Genomic DNA, 20,531 nt, shown 5'->3' with positions numbered 1-20,531 from the left:
GCGGCCCGCTGGTTTGGACCCCCGGCTGAGCCGACTCCTGCTGCCGCCCCACCCCACGTAAAGACGACGAGAGATTCTCGTCCTTGATTGTATAGTACACTCTCTCGGCTTCTTCGTACGTGTCTGAAGAAGTTCCTTGTCCCTCCTGCCGCTTGTCAGAAGGAGGCGGCGGACCGCTGATCTTGACCCTGGTCGCGGGCGACTCCTGCTGCTGCTCCGCCCCACGTAAAGCCGGCGGGAGATCCTCGTCCTTAATTGTATAGTACACACTCTCGGCTTCTTTGTACGTGTCTAAAGAAGATCCTTGTCCTTCCTGCCGCATGTCAGAAGGAGGCGGCGGCCCGCTGATCTTGATAGGAGGGGTTTGGGGCGGCCTGCCTGTTTGGCCGCCGCGGTGGCTGGATAAGGGGGACCGGACCGGCTCCGCTTGCTCGTACATTTTGACTGTACTGTGCAGACAGCAGTCGCGTAATGTATAACAGTGAAAAGATACATGAATATGGCATATAATACCTTCAATGATCAGTCTGAGGAAAAAAGGCCACTCTTTTCCGTATTTGGAGGGATAACACCGAATGAGATTCAGATTCCAGACAAATTAGACATTACCTGATACAAAACAAGCTACAATGCCTAACGCATAAGTTTTTTTCTCTGCTTCTTTTGGTGAAAATTAAATGTTTTATCCTTAGTCATACATATGCATGGATATGTTTGAGAAAAACAATTCTCAGAAATAACGTGCATATTGATTACCACAGATAATGTCTATTGTCTGGAGAGCTGTTTAAAAAAAACAGTACTTTTTTCATTAGGGACGTTTTCACAAACTACGGACGTCACCTGCACCGAATCGGCACATGGGCAGACAAAGATAGCACCGTTGTTGGAGAAAATATAGAGGCAAAGCATGTGGCAGTACTATATATTGACCTGACCAGGGATCAGGGGTCTCTTACGCTTATATAAACTTTAACGTTATATATTACCATTGAGGTCTGTAAGAAACTTGAGATTTAGATGTGGCCGTTATCTACTAGTATATACATAGCTGTGAGGAATAGCTATGAGTTTACTGTAATACACACAGATAAACATCTCAAAATGAAAATTCAGATATAGGGTATATAGTATTCCAATGAAATACAATTATGCACTTTGATGTTAGAACTTTGATCATCTCAATTACATCTATACTATCCCTGTGTATCAATCCTCTATCGCTGGCACAGGACTATCCTTTCTCATCACATTAACCTTAAACGCGTAAAACGTAATCTATGCACTGCGTAAGTCAACAATACTGACCACTGGTCAGGTCAACATGTTCTGCTGTTACATGCAGTCTGCGATTCGGACACGAATCGCAAGAGGCCGCTATTGCATGGTGTTGGATGGCGTTCAGCATCAAGGACAGGTGTGTTTTATAGCAGCTGGACTCGTTTAAATACCTTTTAAAGCTGTTCCTATGGCTAGGTAAACTGCATTGTGGCCCCTTGAGTTCTGAAGTTGATAACAGAGCGGCTGAAGACCCTCCTTGCGGTATCGAAGATCCACGAACCGATAAAAATTCTTGCAGATATGTGGTGAAACGGCCAGTCAGATTTAGAGATGGATGGAATGGAGATTCACCTATATCTAGACCATACAGTAGCGGCCTCTAGTGGTGCATATGAAAACTGTAGTGTAAGCAGGGTGAATGCAGCCTCGCGTCATTAGCGTTGATTTTCTGGTTATTTCTCGCTATAATGTATAGAGGACGGCCATATGTAAATCTCAGGTTTCCTACAAATTTTAATGCTTATAGATGAAGTTTCTATGAGCATAAGTATAAAACGTTTATGAGGTTAGACATCCATAGTAAGATTTGTTGATTATTTGACATCTTCAACTTGATATTTATCAAGATTCAGAGATTGCTCGTATTTAAGTAGGTATAGAACGTAAACTTTCTAAAACAGCGTTTTGCCAAAGTAGGTAGCAAATAAAGCACATTATAAACAATTTCATAGAACACTAATTCTTTATTGATTTTTTAAATCATGTACGTAAATTTTCCGGTTACTTCACATCGTATGTGTACAATGTACACATATCAAAATATATGCCAATAGGGTGTGTTAATTAGCCATCCATTCTATTGTTTTTCTTGTTTTGTTCTTGTCCACAGGTACCGGTTCTGATTGATACACAGAATTGTTGACATTGTCGTCTATCACTAAAATGATAAATAACATAAATGTGTCTTGATTACAAAACAGTTCCTTTGTGTTATTTTTCAATATACATCTCCGTAATAATCCACGAAGACACTACTATTGACATAAAAAGATATAGATTGTCAAATGATTGCTCTAGAAGCATATAAACTGATAAATAAATCCTACTTGTAGCTAGATTCTGATATGTGACAGATTAAACAGACCTCTTCTATTTTGTCGTATTAAATTGCAACCTAAATGACCTAATGAATGGTTGACTTTTATTTGCATTGTAGTCATATTATGACTTTTGTCATCAGATAATTACAACTTTGTCTCATTTAAAAAATCCAATCCTGTCAATATAATTGACGTGCCTAAAGCTCAACAAGTTTTTAACTTGTAATATTTCTATATACAAATATACGTATTGAATATCATTATGATTGACACGTTACACACCATGGCATTATTTCATTTCTCCATTACAGTGGGACAATCATTACAAACTAACCCTACATCGACAACATGGCTTGCTAGATAGACCCCTTCAATTCCAGCTTTTACAACGTTTTAGGAGTTTACTACCGCTTGGTGTGGAACCATGTTACCGCGTGAACGAAATTGCCATCAATAGCAGGCTGAATTTTCTTTCAATGTGCATGGTCAAATGAATGGTCAAGCCGTTGCGCTGTCTGGAAAGACTTGACATACAAACCGGTGCTGCAAGTCGCAATTACCGTTGTACCATCTATCAGGATCTATCCAGGTGGACCATGCCCAATAATAAACGCAATTTTGCAAGCGGCCATATGGCCCTTCGTTTGGTTGAATCGCGCCCCATGAGTTGTACTTCCCAAGCGGAGAACCATCCACCCACTCAAACTTCCCTTCTTCACGCCGGTCGTGCAGACCGAACCAAACTTTTATTGGCTGGACATTCCCTGGCTTATGATACAAGGAGATGAGGAAGTCGTTGATCTGGGCGTCTCGGGGCATGGCGAGGGTACCACCGTTTGCGCGACAGGTCGCAGACGCTCCATCGAAGCTTTTCTTTGTTTTGAACAACTTGTAGCAGCACAGTTCGCGACAGGTCGCGGCCGCTTCGCTGAAGGTTTTCTTTGTTTCAAACACGTTGTAAAAGATCCCACGGAACACCGCATAACCTCCTGGACAAGAGACTGTGGGAGATATAAGGAACACAGGAATAGTACAAATGTCATTGACCTGATCCAAATTCTAACATTCAAGTCGATAGTTGTATTTTGTTGGAATACTGTAAGACTATATTTGATTTTTTTTGTATATTACACATATATAGGTTTGCAAAGACAAAAACTGTCGAACATGATTGTGACATAAGGATGACATTATAAGTAAAAGATAACGAAAGGAAAATATCACACTATGGATATGCAGCTTAACACCTTAAAACATTTCAAGACAGGATAAGTGTTAGCCTAACCCTTATCCGACCTGCCCCGAATGCTCGTCTGAGGACGCTCAGGTGGTCCGGCAGGATTTGGATAGGTTGGCCCAGCAGACAGCGGGACTCCTGGTAGGCTAGGAGGCCCCGGAGGACCAGATAACCCTGGAGGTCCAACAGGCGTGGCGTCTTCAGGCAAGATGGGAACAATTTACCACGAAGGCTCAGTCATATTAGAAGGGTTATGACCCACATTTCGCACTTTACCTGGAGAGACAGTTAACACACCGAAAAATTACAATATCCATACAGTATACCTGCATTGTGAATATCACGGAAATCTGTCGTTCCTGTGTTAAGTTATCATCTTTGAAAGATTTTATTAAAACACACCTGCAGTTCCAGAACAAGCTGCTTGGGGGCTCAACCCCATATCGATTAATCCCGACGTCAAATGTAAAATGTCACCAAAAAATTAAAGTCATAGTAGGTCCATGACAACACATACAAAAACCAGAAGTTCTGCTGCAGCACCAAAGTAAGTCGCCAGAAGGTCCGTAATTGACCTTGACCCGCGTTTTTCCAAGACCTACTTACATACCAAGTATCATTACAATCCATCAAAACCCAAAACAATATTCACATCTAACGTGGTGATAAATATTTTACCATCAGTGCTGTGGAGAATGGATGGGTTGGTGCTAGCAGTGGTGGCGATGACGGCAGGTTCTGTAATGTTAAATGTAGTCCAAATCCAGTTTCTGGAGTCTTGTGTAGGATTGGGCTGAAGTGTGAGATCAAACATTAGGTTCCAGCATTAAGGTAGAATGTGGTTCCAAACGTGACTTAGGTTTTAACCCCCCCCCCCCGTCTCTGTTCATGACTGGTACCGGTAGGCAGCTGATATCAACAGAACCTGACTATTTAATCCGTCAATAGTTTCAAAAGGTCGGAAAATCACTGATTTTAACAACTATTTGTACACAAACAGGTGCAACCGACGTTTCGGTGACCGCCTGTCACCTTCCTCATGACAGTTCTGACTGGTTCACTATGCACTGCAGCTATATGCGTCGCTGATGCGGTTCCAAATGTTTAGTATGTACATATGTATAGAAAGAGTTAATGCAGTCTCAAACGTAAAGGAGTGTATCATATAAATGGATGGTGCCAAGTAACAATAACAGTTGTGGTTGTTAAAAGGGAATCAATTTATTCTCTGACTAGTACTTAAAATTTGTTTTATTCACGGATCACACCTCACCGTTTGGATGTCCAACTCCTGCGTGTTGTAGAACATCAATATGAGAAGTGCTGTTATGGTCGCTGCGGATCCTGTAGCGATGAAGCAGAAACACCGCCCGATAGAACAAGAGCCTGTGTGATCTACCCGATGCAAATCGTCAGCGGGTAAGAAAAATCGTCAACCGAATAGGAAAAATAACAGAGATAGTAGACTTCACCCACAACCCGTTGTGCTTTACACATTTTCCAGTCGCATAGAAACTGCATTGTGTTCGTTGTTATTTGAAGAAATACAGCCACGCAGACACACACAGACAAACAAACACACACACACACACACACACACACACACACACACACACACACACACACACATACACACACAAAAGCACTGCCTTGTATATTTCGTCTGATTATTTACCTTACAAATTCAGTAATACTACACTTTTGATTATTTACCACTGAAATATACCAATTTTTCAGTATTCATGCAAATAAGATAATGATTTTCATAATTCGTATCCATGCATATTACTATCTATTCCTGTTACATATGACTCATGTTCAAGAGTCCTATCATGGAATGAAGTGGATTTATAAACTTTACTCATGTATTATGCAACTTAAGTTCTGGTCTTTATAATGATAAACACATGATGAAAAAAAATGGCTACCTGCAGACGTTGCGTGAAGTTTCACAACCTCAGCTTCTTCGTACGTGTGTGAAGATGCTTCTTGCTCTTCTTGCAACTTGTCAGAAGCGTCGTTGCCATTGCGGCCACGCCCGCGTGAACCACTCTGACTGATGGACAGGAGGGTTCTGCGGCTCGCTGATTTGGACCCCCGGCTGAGCCGACTCCTGCTGCCGCCTCACCCCACGTAAAGACGGCCGGAGATCCTCGTCCTTGATTGTATAGTACACTCTCTCGGCTTCTTCATACGTGCCTAATGAACTTCCTTGTCCCTCATGTCGCTTGTCAGAAGCGCCGTTGCGCTGACGGACAGGAGGAGTTTGGGGCGGCGGTTCGCTGGTTTGATTGCCGCGGGGGCCGGAAAAGGGGCACCGGTCCGCCTGGGCTTGTTCGTACATTTTGACTGTACTGTGCAGAGAGCTGTTGAGCAGTGTACAAAAAATACATCAATATGGCATTATCAGTCTGTCGAAGTAAGGCCACTATTTTCCTTATTTGGAGCGATGGCGCAGACTACACCGAAAGAGACTCAGATTCCAGACATATGCATATTACATTACTTAATACAAAACAAGCTACAATGCCAAATGCATATATATGTTTTTCTTCTGCTTCTTTTGGTGAAAATTGAATGTTTTATCAATAGTCTAACCTATGCAGGTGTATGTTTGTGAAAAACAATTATCTGAAAGGACGTGCATATTGATAACTACAGGTGATACGTGTATTGTCTGGAGAGCTCTACTTTATTTCATAAGGGACGTTTTCGCGAACTACGGACGTCACTTGCACCGAATCGCCATACTGGCAATCAAAGATAGCACCGTTGATGGGGGAAATAGAGGCATGTGACAATACTACATGTTGACCTGACCAGGGAAAAGGGGTCTCCTATGCTTCTATAAACTTTTTTAATGTTTCGGACCGTGTGTTAACTATCCGTATCACACAAGCTTCCATACAATATTTCGAATGCATTTCGAGCGCGCCGGTTGCGCCGCCGTCGAAATTCGGATACCGGATTCGGAGGTTGGAATCAATGTTGGCGATCCTACCCGCGGTCGGGCTGGTACCTCGGGTGATACGGAATACCTCGTGTTGTATTCTATATATATAACCATTAAGGTTTGTTTAGGAAACGTGAGATTTAGATGTGGCCGTCATCTACACATAGCTGTGAGGAATAGCTATGAGTCTACTGTAATACACAAATAAACATCTCAAAATGAAAAGTTAGATGTAGGGTATATTGTACTTAAATGAAACACAAGTATCCACTCTGATGTTAGAACTTTGATCATATCAATAACAGCTGTACTATTCCCATGTATCCATCATCTATCGCAGGCCCAGGACCATCCTTAAAGCGTGTAACGTAATCTAAGCACTGCGTTAGGCAACAAAACTGACCCCTGGTCAGATCAACATGTTGCGTTGTTACATGCAGTCTTTGCTCCGGATACGAATTGCATGAGGCCGCTATTGCATGGTGTTGGATGGCGTTCAGCACCAAGGACAGGTATGCTTGAAAGCAGCTAGACTAGTTAAGACACCTTTTGGGCCTATTAGTATGACTAGGATAACGGTTTTGTGTCCTTCGAAGTACTGTATTGGACAACAGAGATAGCTGCTGAAGACCCTCCTTGCGTTACCGAAGATCTACGAACTGATAATAATTCCTGCAGATATGTCGTAAAATGGGCCAGCCAGATGTAGAATTGGGCTTGCGGGAAGACAGGCAATAGCGGCCTCTAGGGATTTGATGTAAACTGTAGTGTAAGCTGGACCATTACAGCCACGCGTCATCAGCGTTAGTTTCTCAGGTTATTCCTTGCCTTTATACATATATGACGGCCATGTGTAAATCCCAAGCTTCCTACAGTCCTTAAAGCTAATTCTATACAATGTCATGTATAAGCGTAGATATAGAACGTTTATGATGGTTAGTCATCCATGTTAACAATATTTGGACATAATTCAATCACACCAACTTAATAAGATTACTTCCATGTCAACCATGTTGTTATTGATATGGTCCGATAACCCATGACGTCACGAGGTCGCCCTCGTGGCTTCGTTCGCCATTATAGTTCTCCTTGAGTGTTGTTAATAAACCCGTCTGATCATCTGTCGCTTTTTATCTTTATTCGGCGCACACGTGTCACACAAATGACGCTAAACGTTTTGAGTATCATCCATGAAGTCACGCTAGTAACGCTGAAGAAGAGTGATAGATGTCACTCGAAATGTCCGTAACAAATCTCCGAGTCCTATCCAGTTGTAGAGATTAATGTATATTTGAGCAAGTATAAAATAGTATCTTAAACAGGGATATATGTCAAAGTCAGTAGCAAGTAAAACATAAGTTGAGTTATTACGAAAAGCAACACTATTTCTTTATTGATTTCAAAAATTCCATAATGTTTACGGATACATCACTTTTTATGTTAACATCATTACAGGGCGTGTTAATCAGCCATTTATTAGTTGTTTTAGTTAATAGATAAAACCAATTTTCACAGGTTCTAATCAATACACAAAATTGTTCACATTTTGATTAAGAACTATATCATCTATTGCCGTTTATTTCTAGAAATGTCAAATAGCATGAATATTAATTAAAATTTCTAGAGGATGTTTTGTGGTTGTTCCATATGCGCTCGGTCAAATGAGTATTCAAGCAGTTTCGTTACCTGGAATGACTTGGCATATAAAGAAGAACCGCAAGTCGCAATTATTGTCGTACCACCTACTTCCAGCTATTGTTAGCCCGTTATAATTAGGATATTGAACACAATTTTGAAAGCGGGCAAATAACCCATTGTCTGGTCGCAACGCGCCCCATGAACTGTACTCTCCAAGTGGAGAACCATCCGCCCACTCAAACTTTCCTTCTTCACGCCGGTCGTGCAGGCCGAACCACAAGGGATCGTTACTGACTGACTTCTGATACAAGGATATGAGAAAGTTGTTGGTCAGGGCGTCTCGGGGCATGGCGAGGGTACCACCGTTCGCACGGCAGGTCTCGGCCGCTTCGCTGAAGGTTTGATAGATTTTGAACACCTTGTAGCAGATTCCACGGAACACGGTATAACCTCCTTTGCAAGACACTGTGAAAAATGTAAGAGACACAGGGATAGTGCGGATTTCAATGACTTGAAAAATTCTAACATTCAAGTCGATGATCGTATTTTAGTGAAATAATGTATAGCCTACATGTATATCTGACTCCTTGTGAAATGTATTTGTGTGCACTACAGTAGACTTATTGGTTTATAACAACGAAAACTGTCCAATGGTAGACCCCCATGTTTGTGACATAAGAATGACATTATAAGAAGAAAACAACAAAATGAAAAATTACGCCATCAATATGTGGGTCAATTTCTTTTGAAGGTCAAATCACATATTCAAATAATAGAAGACAGGGTAAGTGTAAGCCTTACCTTTATCCGACTTGCCCCCAATGTTCGTCTGAGGACGTTCAAATGGATAAGTCGGCCTTCTCTGTAGCCCAACTGGTGGCCCGAAGAACCCCACAGGCTCAGGCAAGTCCTGAGATCCAACGGGCCCCTTTCCTTTCGGGGGTTTAGTCGGTCTAGGAGACCGAGGGACTCCATCCCTACCATTCTGTTCCACGGGTCCAGCTCGTCCCATGGGTTCCATTTCACTCGGGGGTAAAGGAGGCGTCGGAGGCACCGGAGGTCCAATAGGCCTGTTAGACACGGCGTCTCCTGGCAAGATGGGCCCAGTCTTTCCCGACGGCTCAGTCATGTTCGGAGGGTTAAGCCCCATAGGTCTCACCTTACCTGGAGAGACAGATGAAAAACTAATGACTGGAGTTTCACAAACAAGTCCAAAATCCATACCTGAATGATGAATATCATGGAAATTCGCCGTTCAGGTATGCCCTTGAAATATTCTACAGAAACGCGATTGCAGTTGTTGAAAAAGCCCCTCAGGTGTCCCGTCCCAAACTACATCGATCTGATTCAATATATGCTGACATCTACATTTGTCTGTCTCAAAAATTCTGCTGCAGTGCTAAGAAAAGCCACCGGCGGCCCAAAATTAATCTTGACTCGTGTCTATTTAAGACCGACCCACATACCAAGTATATTTACAATCCATACAAAGGTTATTAAGTGATAATGACCAAACATTTTCGCACTGACACAGAGACACAGGAACGCCAATAACCACATCCACATCTGTCATGAAGGTAAATGTGCATACCATTAGTGCTGTGGAGAATGTGAATGTTGGTGCTAACAGAGCCGGCGATGACGGCAGGTGCTGTAAGGTTGACTGTAGTCCAGTGTCTGGAGTCTTGGGTAGGCTTGGGCTGAAGTGTGAGATTAACATAAGGCATTGATGTCGAATGTGGCTCAAAATATGACTGAGTTTGTAGAGTTTATAACTTCTCCCTTGTTGTTCCCTTGTCTGTTTTTTTTTTTTTTTGGTTCAATCAAAGTTGAGATCTGTTGATAGTTTGCACAGGTCAGTAAGACACAACGTTTTTTTTTTCAACCGACGATTCGGTGACCGTCTATCACCTTCCTCAGGGTAGTTCTGACTGGTTCACTATACGCTGCTGCTATAGGCGTCGCTACTTACAAATGCGTAAATACATGTAAGTATCTACAGACAGCAATAGTCAATGCGTCGTTAACAACGCAGTCCCGAATGTAAAAGAGTGCAATATATAAATAAATGCCGTCAAGTAACAGTGAAAACTATGATCGTTTTTAAAGAGTGACTGGTATATGTAAAGGATTTTATTCACGGATCAGACCTTACCGTTTGGATGTCGTGCTCTTTTGTGTTGTGGAACATCATTGTGAGGATTGTTGCAATGGTCGCTCCGGATCCTACCAGGACAACAGTAGCGATGAGGCAGAAACTCCGCCCGATAGAACAAGAATCTGTGGAATACACCCGGATTTAGATCAATGAGCTAGTAAGAATAATCGACAGCAGAATATTAAAAGAAGCAGTCAGAGATGGCATACTTCCCGCCTAAATCCACTGTGCATTACAGAACTCACAGTCTCGATCTCACAAAGATTACATTGTGCACATTCGCACAGATACAGACACAAATTCAAAGCCTATACCTTACTCCCTCATATTAAAGTTAAAGTTGAACTGCTAATTTGATAACTTAACAATGCCTTGTTGCAGTATTAAGCATAATGTTTGTCTGGTAGTAAGTAGATATACAATATGCATTAGTTAACATGAAATTGCAAAGAATGGTGTTTCTGAATGTAACAGCGTATGGTTCAAGGTCGTCAGAGTCGTAATAATGGCTGTTCTAGTCTTCAACATGCTTTTTATATGTATTAGAAGTTCTCTTGGCGTAGGCATTCAAAGTTGTGTAGCGTGGCCTGATTTGAGATTCTTGTTCTGTGTCCATGTCTTGATGATCTGTATCAATGTGAGGCACAGGCTCTTCACCTGTGCCAAACGAGAGCATCTCATCTTGTGGGATACTGGAAGAGTCTATACCAGAGTCTGCCGTGTATAGGACACTTAAGTCTTCGGTCCTTAAGATTGCCACGGTCCAGTCTGGATCCCCCTTGTTTCTTGAATATGTAGGGTTGATGGGCATGTCATCATGTGGGACACTCGAGGCTGGGTTGTTCCCCGTGTACAGGACACTAAATCCGTCGGTCCTTAAAATGGCCGTCGTCGCCCAGTCTGGATCTCCGTCGTTTGTTGAGTACGTGGAGTTTGGCTTGTCTAGAATAGGTATCAGGGAACTTTCAGGAAGTCCGGTAAGGTTTGCAGATTTTTGCGTCCCTGGTTGCCGAGGCGGCCCAACGGGCCTCGGCGATTCTGAAGACCCGACGGACCCCCTTTTTCCCGGGGGTGCAGGAACAGGCCTGCCACTCAGTTCCACAGGGCTAGCCTGCCCCATGGGTCCAGTCGTGCCAATGGGTCCAGCTTGCCCCATGGGTCCCTTTTTTCTCGGGAATGCAGGAACCTTGCCATCCGGTCCCAAGGGTCCGTCCTGTCTCGTGGCCATGGGACCAGGTGGTGACATAGGTCTAGCCTTACCTGGAGGGACAGGTGACACACATATAACCTAAAAATTCACGACAAACTAGAAAGGCAACATATTCGAGAAGTTGCATGATTTTTCCCTCCTATTAGTTAAGAAGTATTAAACATCGTTGTTGTCTATTCAAGCTATTCATAAGTCCAATATCAAGTCCCCATCATTTGCCAAAAATGACATATAAAATCTCTGCATTTATTATGCACATAATGTCCTCATTGACATCAAATACATTCCGTTGGATTCATATTTTTTAAAGCTACATATGTCTTCCAAAAGAAATCCCTCCAGTAACCACAAAAGAAATGTGAAGTTGCTGCATTGATTTTCGAATAAATTATGCAAAAGAGGTTCTTTTAGATAACAATTGTATTCACATTTCCGAAAGCTACCTACACCTCCAATAAGAAGTCCGTAGCATTTAGCACAAGGGAAATATGAAGCTTCCGCATTAATTATGCAAATGTGTCCTCATTAGTTATAGCATGAAGTACATTCCGTTGTATTCACCTTTCATAAAGCCACCTACACATCCACAATGGAATCTCCATTATGACCTTCCTAGTATTCACCGTAAGGGAAATATAAGTTTCTGCATAAACTAGGCGAATTAGGCATTCATTAGCGCAATGCACTTTCAGTTGTATCTATCTTTACTAAACCTACACCTACATTTCCAATATGATATCCTTTACGTTTATCGTAAGGGAAATACTTTGCATTTATTCTAATAGAGCTTCAACCCTACATTTACTTCTTTCATTTTTTTTTGAAAGAAGAAGAACACGTCAGCAAATACAATATATTTCCCCTTAACAGGGTGTGGGGAGGGAAATATAATTACAAAAGAGCTAAAAACTCGTGAGATTCTAAGAGATGTTTTTATAACTACTGTGATCAACCAAACGCAGTCTAACAGTATAAAACCGAACACTGGTATTTTCAACATCATAACAATACATTCGGGGTAAAATGGAATAAAGTTGCCGAAGTAAATGATTGGTGTACCAATTCTTAACATGACATCCTTGAGAGAGCATCTGTGAAAGCGCTGATGCTTCACAGTTGTGCGCTACATGTATAAGAGTGGGGATCACAACCAGGACAACAATCATAATAAATGCCATGCAGTCTTCGGGGTCGTACTATTAGTTTAGTGACAAAAACATAAAATAGGATTTTATAAGGGAACGAGTATACTAGTTCTAAATTTAGTCAAATTCCTGTTCACTGTAACTACAATCGTATACCACCAGCAAAGTAAACCATTCAATTGTATCTTTAGTTTAGTCCAGGAAAATACCAGTGACACAGTCTGACCGTTAATAGGCGCGGCACCTAACGGGCACAGCGTTGGCTCGTAACAGTACAGATGTGAAAATGAGCAACTAAACAATCAAAAAGACTTGCATTGATGTACATTCAATAACAAGTTTTTTGCAGAGGCAGTCTATCTCAAACCACACCTTATTCCCAGCTTATCCAGGTTTCATTACATGCACAATACTGTCCTAATGAAATTTAATTGTCAGGCTAATCAATAACAAATACTCACACCTCTGCCAACATAAGCTACACCCAGACCTGTGAGTAACAAGCGCCTGCCTCCGTACCGTCGAGCCTCCTGAAATGGCGCGGTCAAGAAAAACAAGATGTTTCGAGCTTTATTGTCTACCTTACCTATCTTGTCCTTGAGATTGCATGGTGGGCGTTTCATCACCGTTATGTTAATCTATTTTCACGTGGCTTGGTCTGCTGTCAGATATGAATGATTAAACAGGACACTCCTGATCTTGAGATAAAACGTAGCTTTGTAGACTTGAATCATGCTGTTCTTTTGTTTTACAATAAAACTAAATCTTACGCAGACAGCCTTGGAACTTTCTACACGTAATAGAAATGTATACATTGTTCTATACTTAAAGAAATCAATGCCAATGTTTTGACAAACTAATCAAATCGCCTATCATGCTCCCTCGAACTTTGACCTTTTTTATAACTTGAGATAGATTATTTTCCGTTATCAAAAATTCTCTACTTTCTTTGCAATGACGTCTTCAGATCTAATCACGTGATTCATTGCCTTTTCAGTTGAACTTCAGTGTCTCAAATGTATCTTTTTTTTTCTTTTTAGTGTGTGCGCGATTACTGTAGACTAATCCACTCGTACAGGAATGGTCCATACAAGATGGAATGAATCAATATTTGTCTTTTGGTATTTTTTTGCACATATTTCTTCGGTGTTTAGAGATCTTCAGTAATATTTTTACTCTGCCGGAGAACACGTATTACTAAGAAAAGTCCATGGTCCCTTCTGTGCGTGGGAAGATAATACAATAGTGATCTCACTGATCAGGTCTGTTGTCAGTGCGAGTGTGGCAGATTGCAGTAGACCAATCTGTACGTGCACGGGTATCTATTTAGTTGTAACGTTGGGTAACATAAATTCGCCATTTTTCCGATAATGGTTGACTGAAATCAATCTAGCAGAACAATAAACCATCCTTTTTTTCTATTATTCTGTCAGTATCATGTACTATCTTTGCACTAATCATATATATGGTAGATTTTGTCTCTAGTCGTGCTGACACCACAATATTTCAACTTGAAACTAGAGTTCGGCGATCCCATACCTTCGGCGAATGGTGTTAACTTGTATGAAAGATGTGTTTGAAAGGTGTGTTATGGATTGCATACTTAATGTATGATAATGTTCACCTTTATTTAACTTCCGAATGCAAGTATCAACTTTGGAATCAGGGCATGTTCTTATCAATTAAGCAAACTAGAAAGCCAACATTTTCGAGAAAATGCAGGATATCCCCTCCCATTTCCTACACCTGAAATATGTCATCCTTAGCATTTAATATAAGGGAATTAGGAAGTTTCTGCATGAATTATGGGAAGGAGGTCTGCATTAGCATAAGTTATGTCCAGGTGTATTTAACCTTCCTAAAGGTACCTATATTTGAAGTATGACATCCGTAGCATGTACCGTAAGGGAAATACAAGTTTTTGCATGACCTCATTAGCATAAGATATGTCCAGATGTATTCACCTTTCCTAGAGGTACCTACGTCTCAAATATGGCATCCATAGGATTTACCGTAAGGGAAATACACGTTTCTGCATAAATTATGCAAATGAGGTTTTCATTAGCATAATTTATGTCCAGGTGTATGTACCTATTCGAAAGGTACCTACATCTTAGATATGACATCCAAAGTATTTACCATAAGGGAAACATAATTTTCTGCATGAATTATGAAAATGAGGTCATCATTAGCAAAGTCTATGTCGAGGTGTATTCACCTTCCCTAAAGGTGCCTACAGCTCAAATATGGCATCGATAGCATGTACCGTTAGGGAAATACAAGTTTCTGCAAAAATTATGCAAATAAGGTTGTCATAATTTATGTCCAGGTACATTCACCTTTCCTAGAGGTACCTACATCTCAAATATTACATCCGCAGCTTTTACAGTAAGGGAAATACAAGTTTCAGCATAGATTATGCAAATGAGGTCCTCATAAGCATAATTTATGGCCTGCTGTATTTACCTTTCTTAAAGGTACCTACATCTCAAATATAACATCAGAACCATGTACAAGGTACATGTAACTTTCTGCAATACCTTTGGTAGAGCTACCACCTTACATCTACTTGGTTTTGGGCAGAAGACGAAGAAAAAGGACAGGCACGCAAACTGGGCTCCGGTGAAGTCCCATGAGGAGCGCTCCGGGGAAAGTAGGTCACCCGCCCGCAGGCCTGTCAGTGCAATTTAACCTGAATATATAGACATAATAGCAAATTGGAAGGGAATTTCAACTTTTTCTTATCAATCATGGAATCATCTCATTTTGTTAATCATCACTAATCGTTTCTACCTGCCCAAAACAATTAAGATCAACCAAAACCTGCTTTAGTTATCCTCCTCCAAATTTTAGATAATAAAATGCCCCCTGTAGTACCGTAGGAACCCCCCAGAAGACCCACCTTCGAACTTGACATTCGCTTTACCTTACCCCAATAACGTACTAAATTTCATCACGATCCAGTAAATCTCTCTCGAGTTATGTCGCCAACCAACTAATTTTCAAACACAAAACTTCCACTACAGCGCCAAAGGAACACTGTGGAAAACCCACCTTCGTCTCCCCAACAGAAACGTACCTACCGAAAATCACCAACATCCGACCTTGCCTTCGAGAGTTATACCGTCGCCACTATCACTTCACAAATCCCGACCAAACGCATACCCTTCTGCCTCACGGCGAAGGCAAAAATAGCAAAACGGTGTACTTTGGTCCCAAACTTTGGACCATACCTTAGAAACAGTTTCTTGTGTGACTGGTTTACATCCCTACAAAGGAACTCAATGATATTTTATTCAGAAGTGTTCAGAAGACAAGGAAAGTTGTACTGGTAAATATTACTCTGGCCCTTGATATTCAGACAACAAATGAAGAGTTTCCTACCTGAAAAAAAAGGCATTATCTCATCATGGCAAGAGAGCAAAAGGGACAAACATTGAATATGAACAGGATATCATAATTCAATTACAGCATGAAGTCTGTTGACATCTACGAACATTATTCCAACAGGTCAGATATACATGCATCTAAACAGATCTCCAGTGCATTATCTTCCAGTGTAATGCATATCTAAACCTGGGGGTGTCTCAAACACGTATCTTTAAAGTGATGGATGTTTATAACCTGGCGAATTAACATTAATGGAGGTTACATTTTGTAGCTACCATGTAGTGAACCTGTGCCGAGCCCTTAGATGCAATGCTGCTAAAAGACAACCCTACATAAAGACAAAGAACCTTCCTTAGCACATCTGTGGAAAACTGGAAGAATTGACTGCCTTTTGTAGTCTATGATGTTGTTAGGAAAGTTGGTGAAAATGCATTTAATGTTTATCATCACATAGCCAGATGGCGTCGACCAATAAGAAGCCTGCATTGCCCATGTGTCAATTGCCATAACACACCCGCGATCATCATTCCTCCCATTATGTAGAGGGGGAGGGGTATCTTTTTGTTAACAATCGTATGATGTTTATTTGTTCCAAAAAATGCTAACTATCTTAATGGAATAAAGCAAATCTTTTGTAAGCATATGACAAAATAGAATAAACCATTTCAATACAAGTCAAATCTAAACGGGTGGAACTGTAAGTGGAGCCACCCAAGGCACCCATCAGGGAGGAATGATGATAATAGACAATAGATTTGAAAAAGATTTGACATGCCAATATTGCAATGTTATTATATATCATCTGTGGAAATGTTGGCTTTCAAAATGAAATCTATCATCTTCTGTTCAAATAGGACAAATGTAAATTCTGAAATGCATTCTTGATAGTATAAGATTATATGCGTCATACAGGAATTATCTACTCTAAGTCTTATATGGGTTTGGATAGGCTATATGATAATAACGTTAATGACCTTCCTCTTCCTCGGTGTATATGGTGTCATTGGCTCACTCGGTGGTTTTATTTGGTGGTCATAGCACATGGCCAGGCGTTATGACACCATATACACCTCGGGGCGGGTCATTAACCCTTAATTATTCAAACAAAAAGTCTTAACTTTACTATTACATAATCAAATAGCACACAGACCACAATTTCATCCTATGAATATCAAGCCTTTAACCCCAAACTACAAGGGTGTGTATGCCTTGCAGCTCTCCAGATTATGGGCATTGACTTGATCTTGGATTTCTCTGGAAGCCACACAGGACACACACTTGTACTTCTCCATAAGTCTCTTCCCTCCTTCTGACTCTTCAATACAGACACAGGCAATTCCTACAACAATAATGGAAGACAGAATAAGAAACTATTACATTTTTCTTTTGATTTTGTGACAATACATAAAGCAACAGGAGTCCGAAGACCCAAAATCTCCATGAAATTTGTTTTTATATATGATGTCTTTTATTTGCCCTAGTTATTTGTTGTTGCTGCTGGTTGTTTTGTTTTATGTGCCAGAGGGTATCCACATAATAGAAACAAGTACACATGTTTGGTAGTGTACCCATTTGTTGTTTGACCACCAGCTGTTGGGACCTTGGGAATACTTGACCTAGATAAGAGACCAATGAATCCGACAGGTGCGACCTCAAAGCCCATATCCACAATAGAGAAGTAGATACTCCTCATTACTTAATATGCAAATTCAGTCCATAATTACCACTTCAGTTTGTACATCTCTGTCTAACCCACCTGCGTACCAAATAACATGAAAATCTTCAGTCATTCTCCTTCGAATATTTTCAAAAATACGCCAATGCAGTTCCAGTGACACATACCAGGGGGCCCAAAATTGACCTTGACCTTTTTCCTCCCAGCACCTACCCATATACCAAATATCATTACAATCCATTTACACGTTCTTCAGTTATGCTCATTTTATGCGCCCGGTGACACAAACATACACACAGGATAACACACACGCAAACTCCATGCAAAACAATATCCCCATGAAAAGTTTTTTTTTTCATGGAGATAAAAAAGACCATCTGTGGATCTCTAAGAGAAAAATGATGTAAAACACAGTTTAACACTAGGTGCAGATTGGTAATGTAGTAAGAGTACAATCATCGTCGACATGAGCGTATATTATTGGCAAGTGGTACCTGCCACTATTCCCTGTTGTCTCTCAACCAACTCTACTGCAGCAGCCATGGTACCTCCAGTCTCTATCCACTGGTCCACGATCAGCACCTTTGTACCTAAGAGAGAAGAAAATCAATTATGTTTGTTGACTCAATCACTTTTATATCTCAGGGGTATCAAAAGAAGAAACAACAGCTTTGCGCAATGCGCAATAGAAGTCAGTAGCAACTGAAACTTGAATCAAAAGCTCTTTCGATATATCTTACCTGGCTTAAAGGCATCCTTCCGAATTTCCAGACGTTTTTCCTTCTTGGAGTAGTCCTTGAATCTGACATCGTCCACCTCGACACACAGGTTGCCATACTTACGAATAGCAAGAAATCCCTTTTTCAGGTGGCAAGCTATAGCACCACCTGTTAACACACATCAAAACTACAGTCATTAAAACTTGTTGAGGGACCCAAGTTTGCCAATAGAGCAATGAAGAACAATACAATGCAGCATCGTACCAAGAATAAAACCTGTAGCATCTATCCCAGCGACCAGGTGGACTTCATCTGGCTGAAAGTCCTTCGTGAGGTCTGCTACACACTGGTGGAAAGCCTGCAGGACAAAAATGCATCATCATGTTTTAGATAGGATATGTTAAAATCGCTTGATTATCTCAAAATTTCAACGTTATTCAACTTTTATTCGGATTTCATCTCCAACATTGCATTTCACTTCCATATTATGAGCAAATCATCTTAATAATGATATTCAGCAATACTTAAATCATACAAATTAGTCAGTATAAATTATGCAAAATATTAGCAATCATCCAGCAATACCAAGGCAAGCTTACATTCATAAAAACGTACGTTTAGCCACAAGCTCCTGTCACCACTCATACCAATGATCAACTATTTGGGTTGATCAACACTGGGTGAACAAAAAACTAAGCATCCTTTGTACTTCATCAATCCCAAACTACATACCACTAACGCACTGTGTCATAAACATCTATTCATATAAATTCTAGTCAGTTGTACTGTTCACAAACCCACAAACAAACAAAAACATCATCTTGTTTGCAGTCAGGTACATATGATTTATCACCTCAGCATTCCTGTACATGGCAGTGGTGTCCGACCATTGAAGGGATTCTGATCCTTTGGAGTTGGGGGCCATCAGAGCCAGGTACCATCCAGGCTCTCTCTTGTCCTCCGCCATAATGTCACTGGTCGTAACTTAACTTAAGGGCATGGAAGGGTAACCTAAGAATAACAACATCAATGGAATATTACCAGATATATGTAACCTGAAAAACATTTGCTATCACAGCCTTTTTTTCTCCTTGTGGTTACAGACAAAATGAATAGTTTTCCCACCTGGCAGTGACATTAGAATTATCTAACCATGCCACTGACCAAGAGTTGGTGTTCTATGAATTATACAATATTTTAGGCATTCATAATGTATTATGATACCGTATCTCCATACTTTGACTTCAACCGAATATACTTTGCCTTGAATGATTAAGCGAGTTCAAGGTTCCAACTGTACATGCATGGGGTCAAAGGTAAAGGCCCTTGACTTCTGAACAGTATCAAGACAATCATTCAAATACCATGCGATTAAACATGGTTTGTGTTTCGTTTATGTCTCAGGCTTTCAAGATCCTTAAACTTTGATATATTCCCCAGCCCCCACACTGTCACCTTTCGACATCACGCAGCACATGTGCAGTTAATAGTGCTTATCATTGACATTGTGTCACTAAAAAAGGCGTGCAGACGGCCTTCGATAATAGATAAAACCTTCTTGATCCCAGCTGTATTATGTCAGTGTGCACTGGTATGGGTGTTGTTACAAAATGTGCACTTCTTCGTTTCTGTTTTGCATGAAACCAGGGTGGGTGGGGCCAATGGGATCCATCAATTCCCATAACTTATTTCCATTGCAATGATTACAAGACATATTCATCAAATGTGCAACGTTATCATAACGTTAATAACGTTACCATTTAACACTAACAGACTAACAAGAAACATATTTCTTATGACATTCAAATTGGAATGGAGTAAAAGTAATATTACATGACCATGAGGCATAGATAGACTGTGAATACTGTATTCCAGCTTCACGCTACACATTAGGTCTGCATGCACTGTGTGTGTGCTGTGTGTGTGTGTGTGTGTGTGTGTGTGCGTGCGTGCGTGCGTGCGTGTGTGTGTGTGTGTGTGCGTGCGTGTGTGTGTGTGCGTGCGTGCGTGTGTGTGTGTTTGTGT

The 20,531-nt window shown here is 40.9% G+C and overlaps 1 protein-coding gene across 3 annotated transcripts; it reads right to left on the bottom strand.

Annotated features, from left to right (window-relative positions):
- Positions 1-8,224: 8,224 nt before the first annotated feature.
- On the bottom strand, positions 8,225-19,596 carry LOC136444851 (uncharacterized). Of its 3 annotated transcripts, XM_066442604.1 has the most exons (8): positions 19,360-19,596; positions 18,771-18,864; positions 18,528-18,674; positions 18,282-18,377; positions 10,365-10,489; positions 9,801-9,909; positions 9,011-9,373; positions 8,225-8,674 (listed from the first exon to the last, which is right to left on the bottom strand). In XM_066442604.1, exons 1-8 carry the CDS (start codon positions 19,471-19,473, stop codon positions 8,241-8,243), a joined length of 1,482 nt encoding a protein of 493 aa, XP_066298701.1. In that variant the 5' UTR covers positions 19,474-19,596; the 3' UTR covers positions 8,225-8,240. The 3 variants fall into 3 exon arrangements, with proteins under 3 accessions (XP_066298701.1, XP_066298700.1, XP_066298702.1); XM_066442603.1 differs by lacking the exons at positions 18,282-18,377; positions 18,528-18,674; positions 18,771-18,864; positions 19,360-19,596 and adding an exon at positions 11,025-12,340; XM_066442605.1 differs by lacking the exons at positions 18,282-18,377; positions 18,528-18,674; positions 18,771-18,864; positions 19,360-19,596 and adding an exon at positions 11,025-12,340 and having other exon boundaries at positions 9,191-9,373.
- Positions 19,597-20,531: the final 935 nt, after the last annotated feature.

The sequence above is a fragment of the Branchiostoma lanceolatum genome, chromosome 11 (genome assembly GCF_035083965.1).
Source record: "Branchiostoma lanceolatum isolate klBraLanc5 chromosome 11, klBraLanc5.hap2, whole genome shotgun sequence".
In the NCBI taxonomy this organism is placed as follows: Eukaryota; Metazoa; Chordata; class Leptocardii; order Amphioxiformes; family Branchiostomatidae; genus Branchiostoma; species Branchiostoma lanceolatum.
This window is presented reverse-complemented; position numbering and strand designations above follow the sequence as displayed.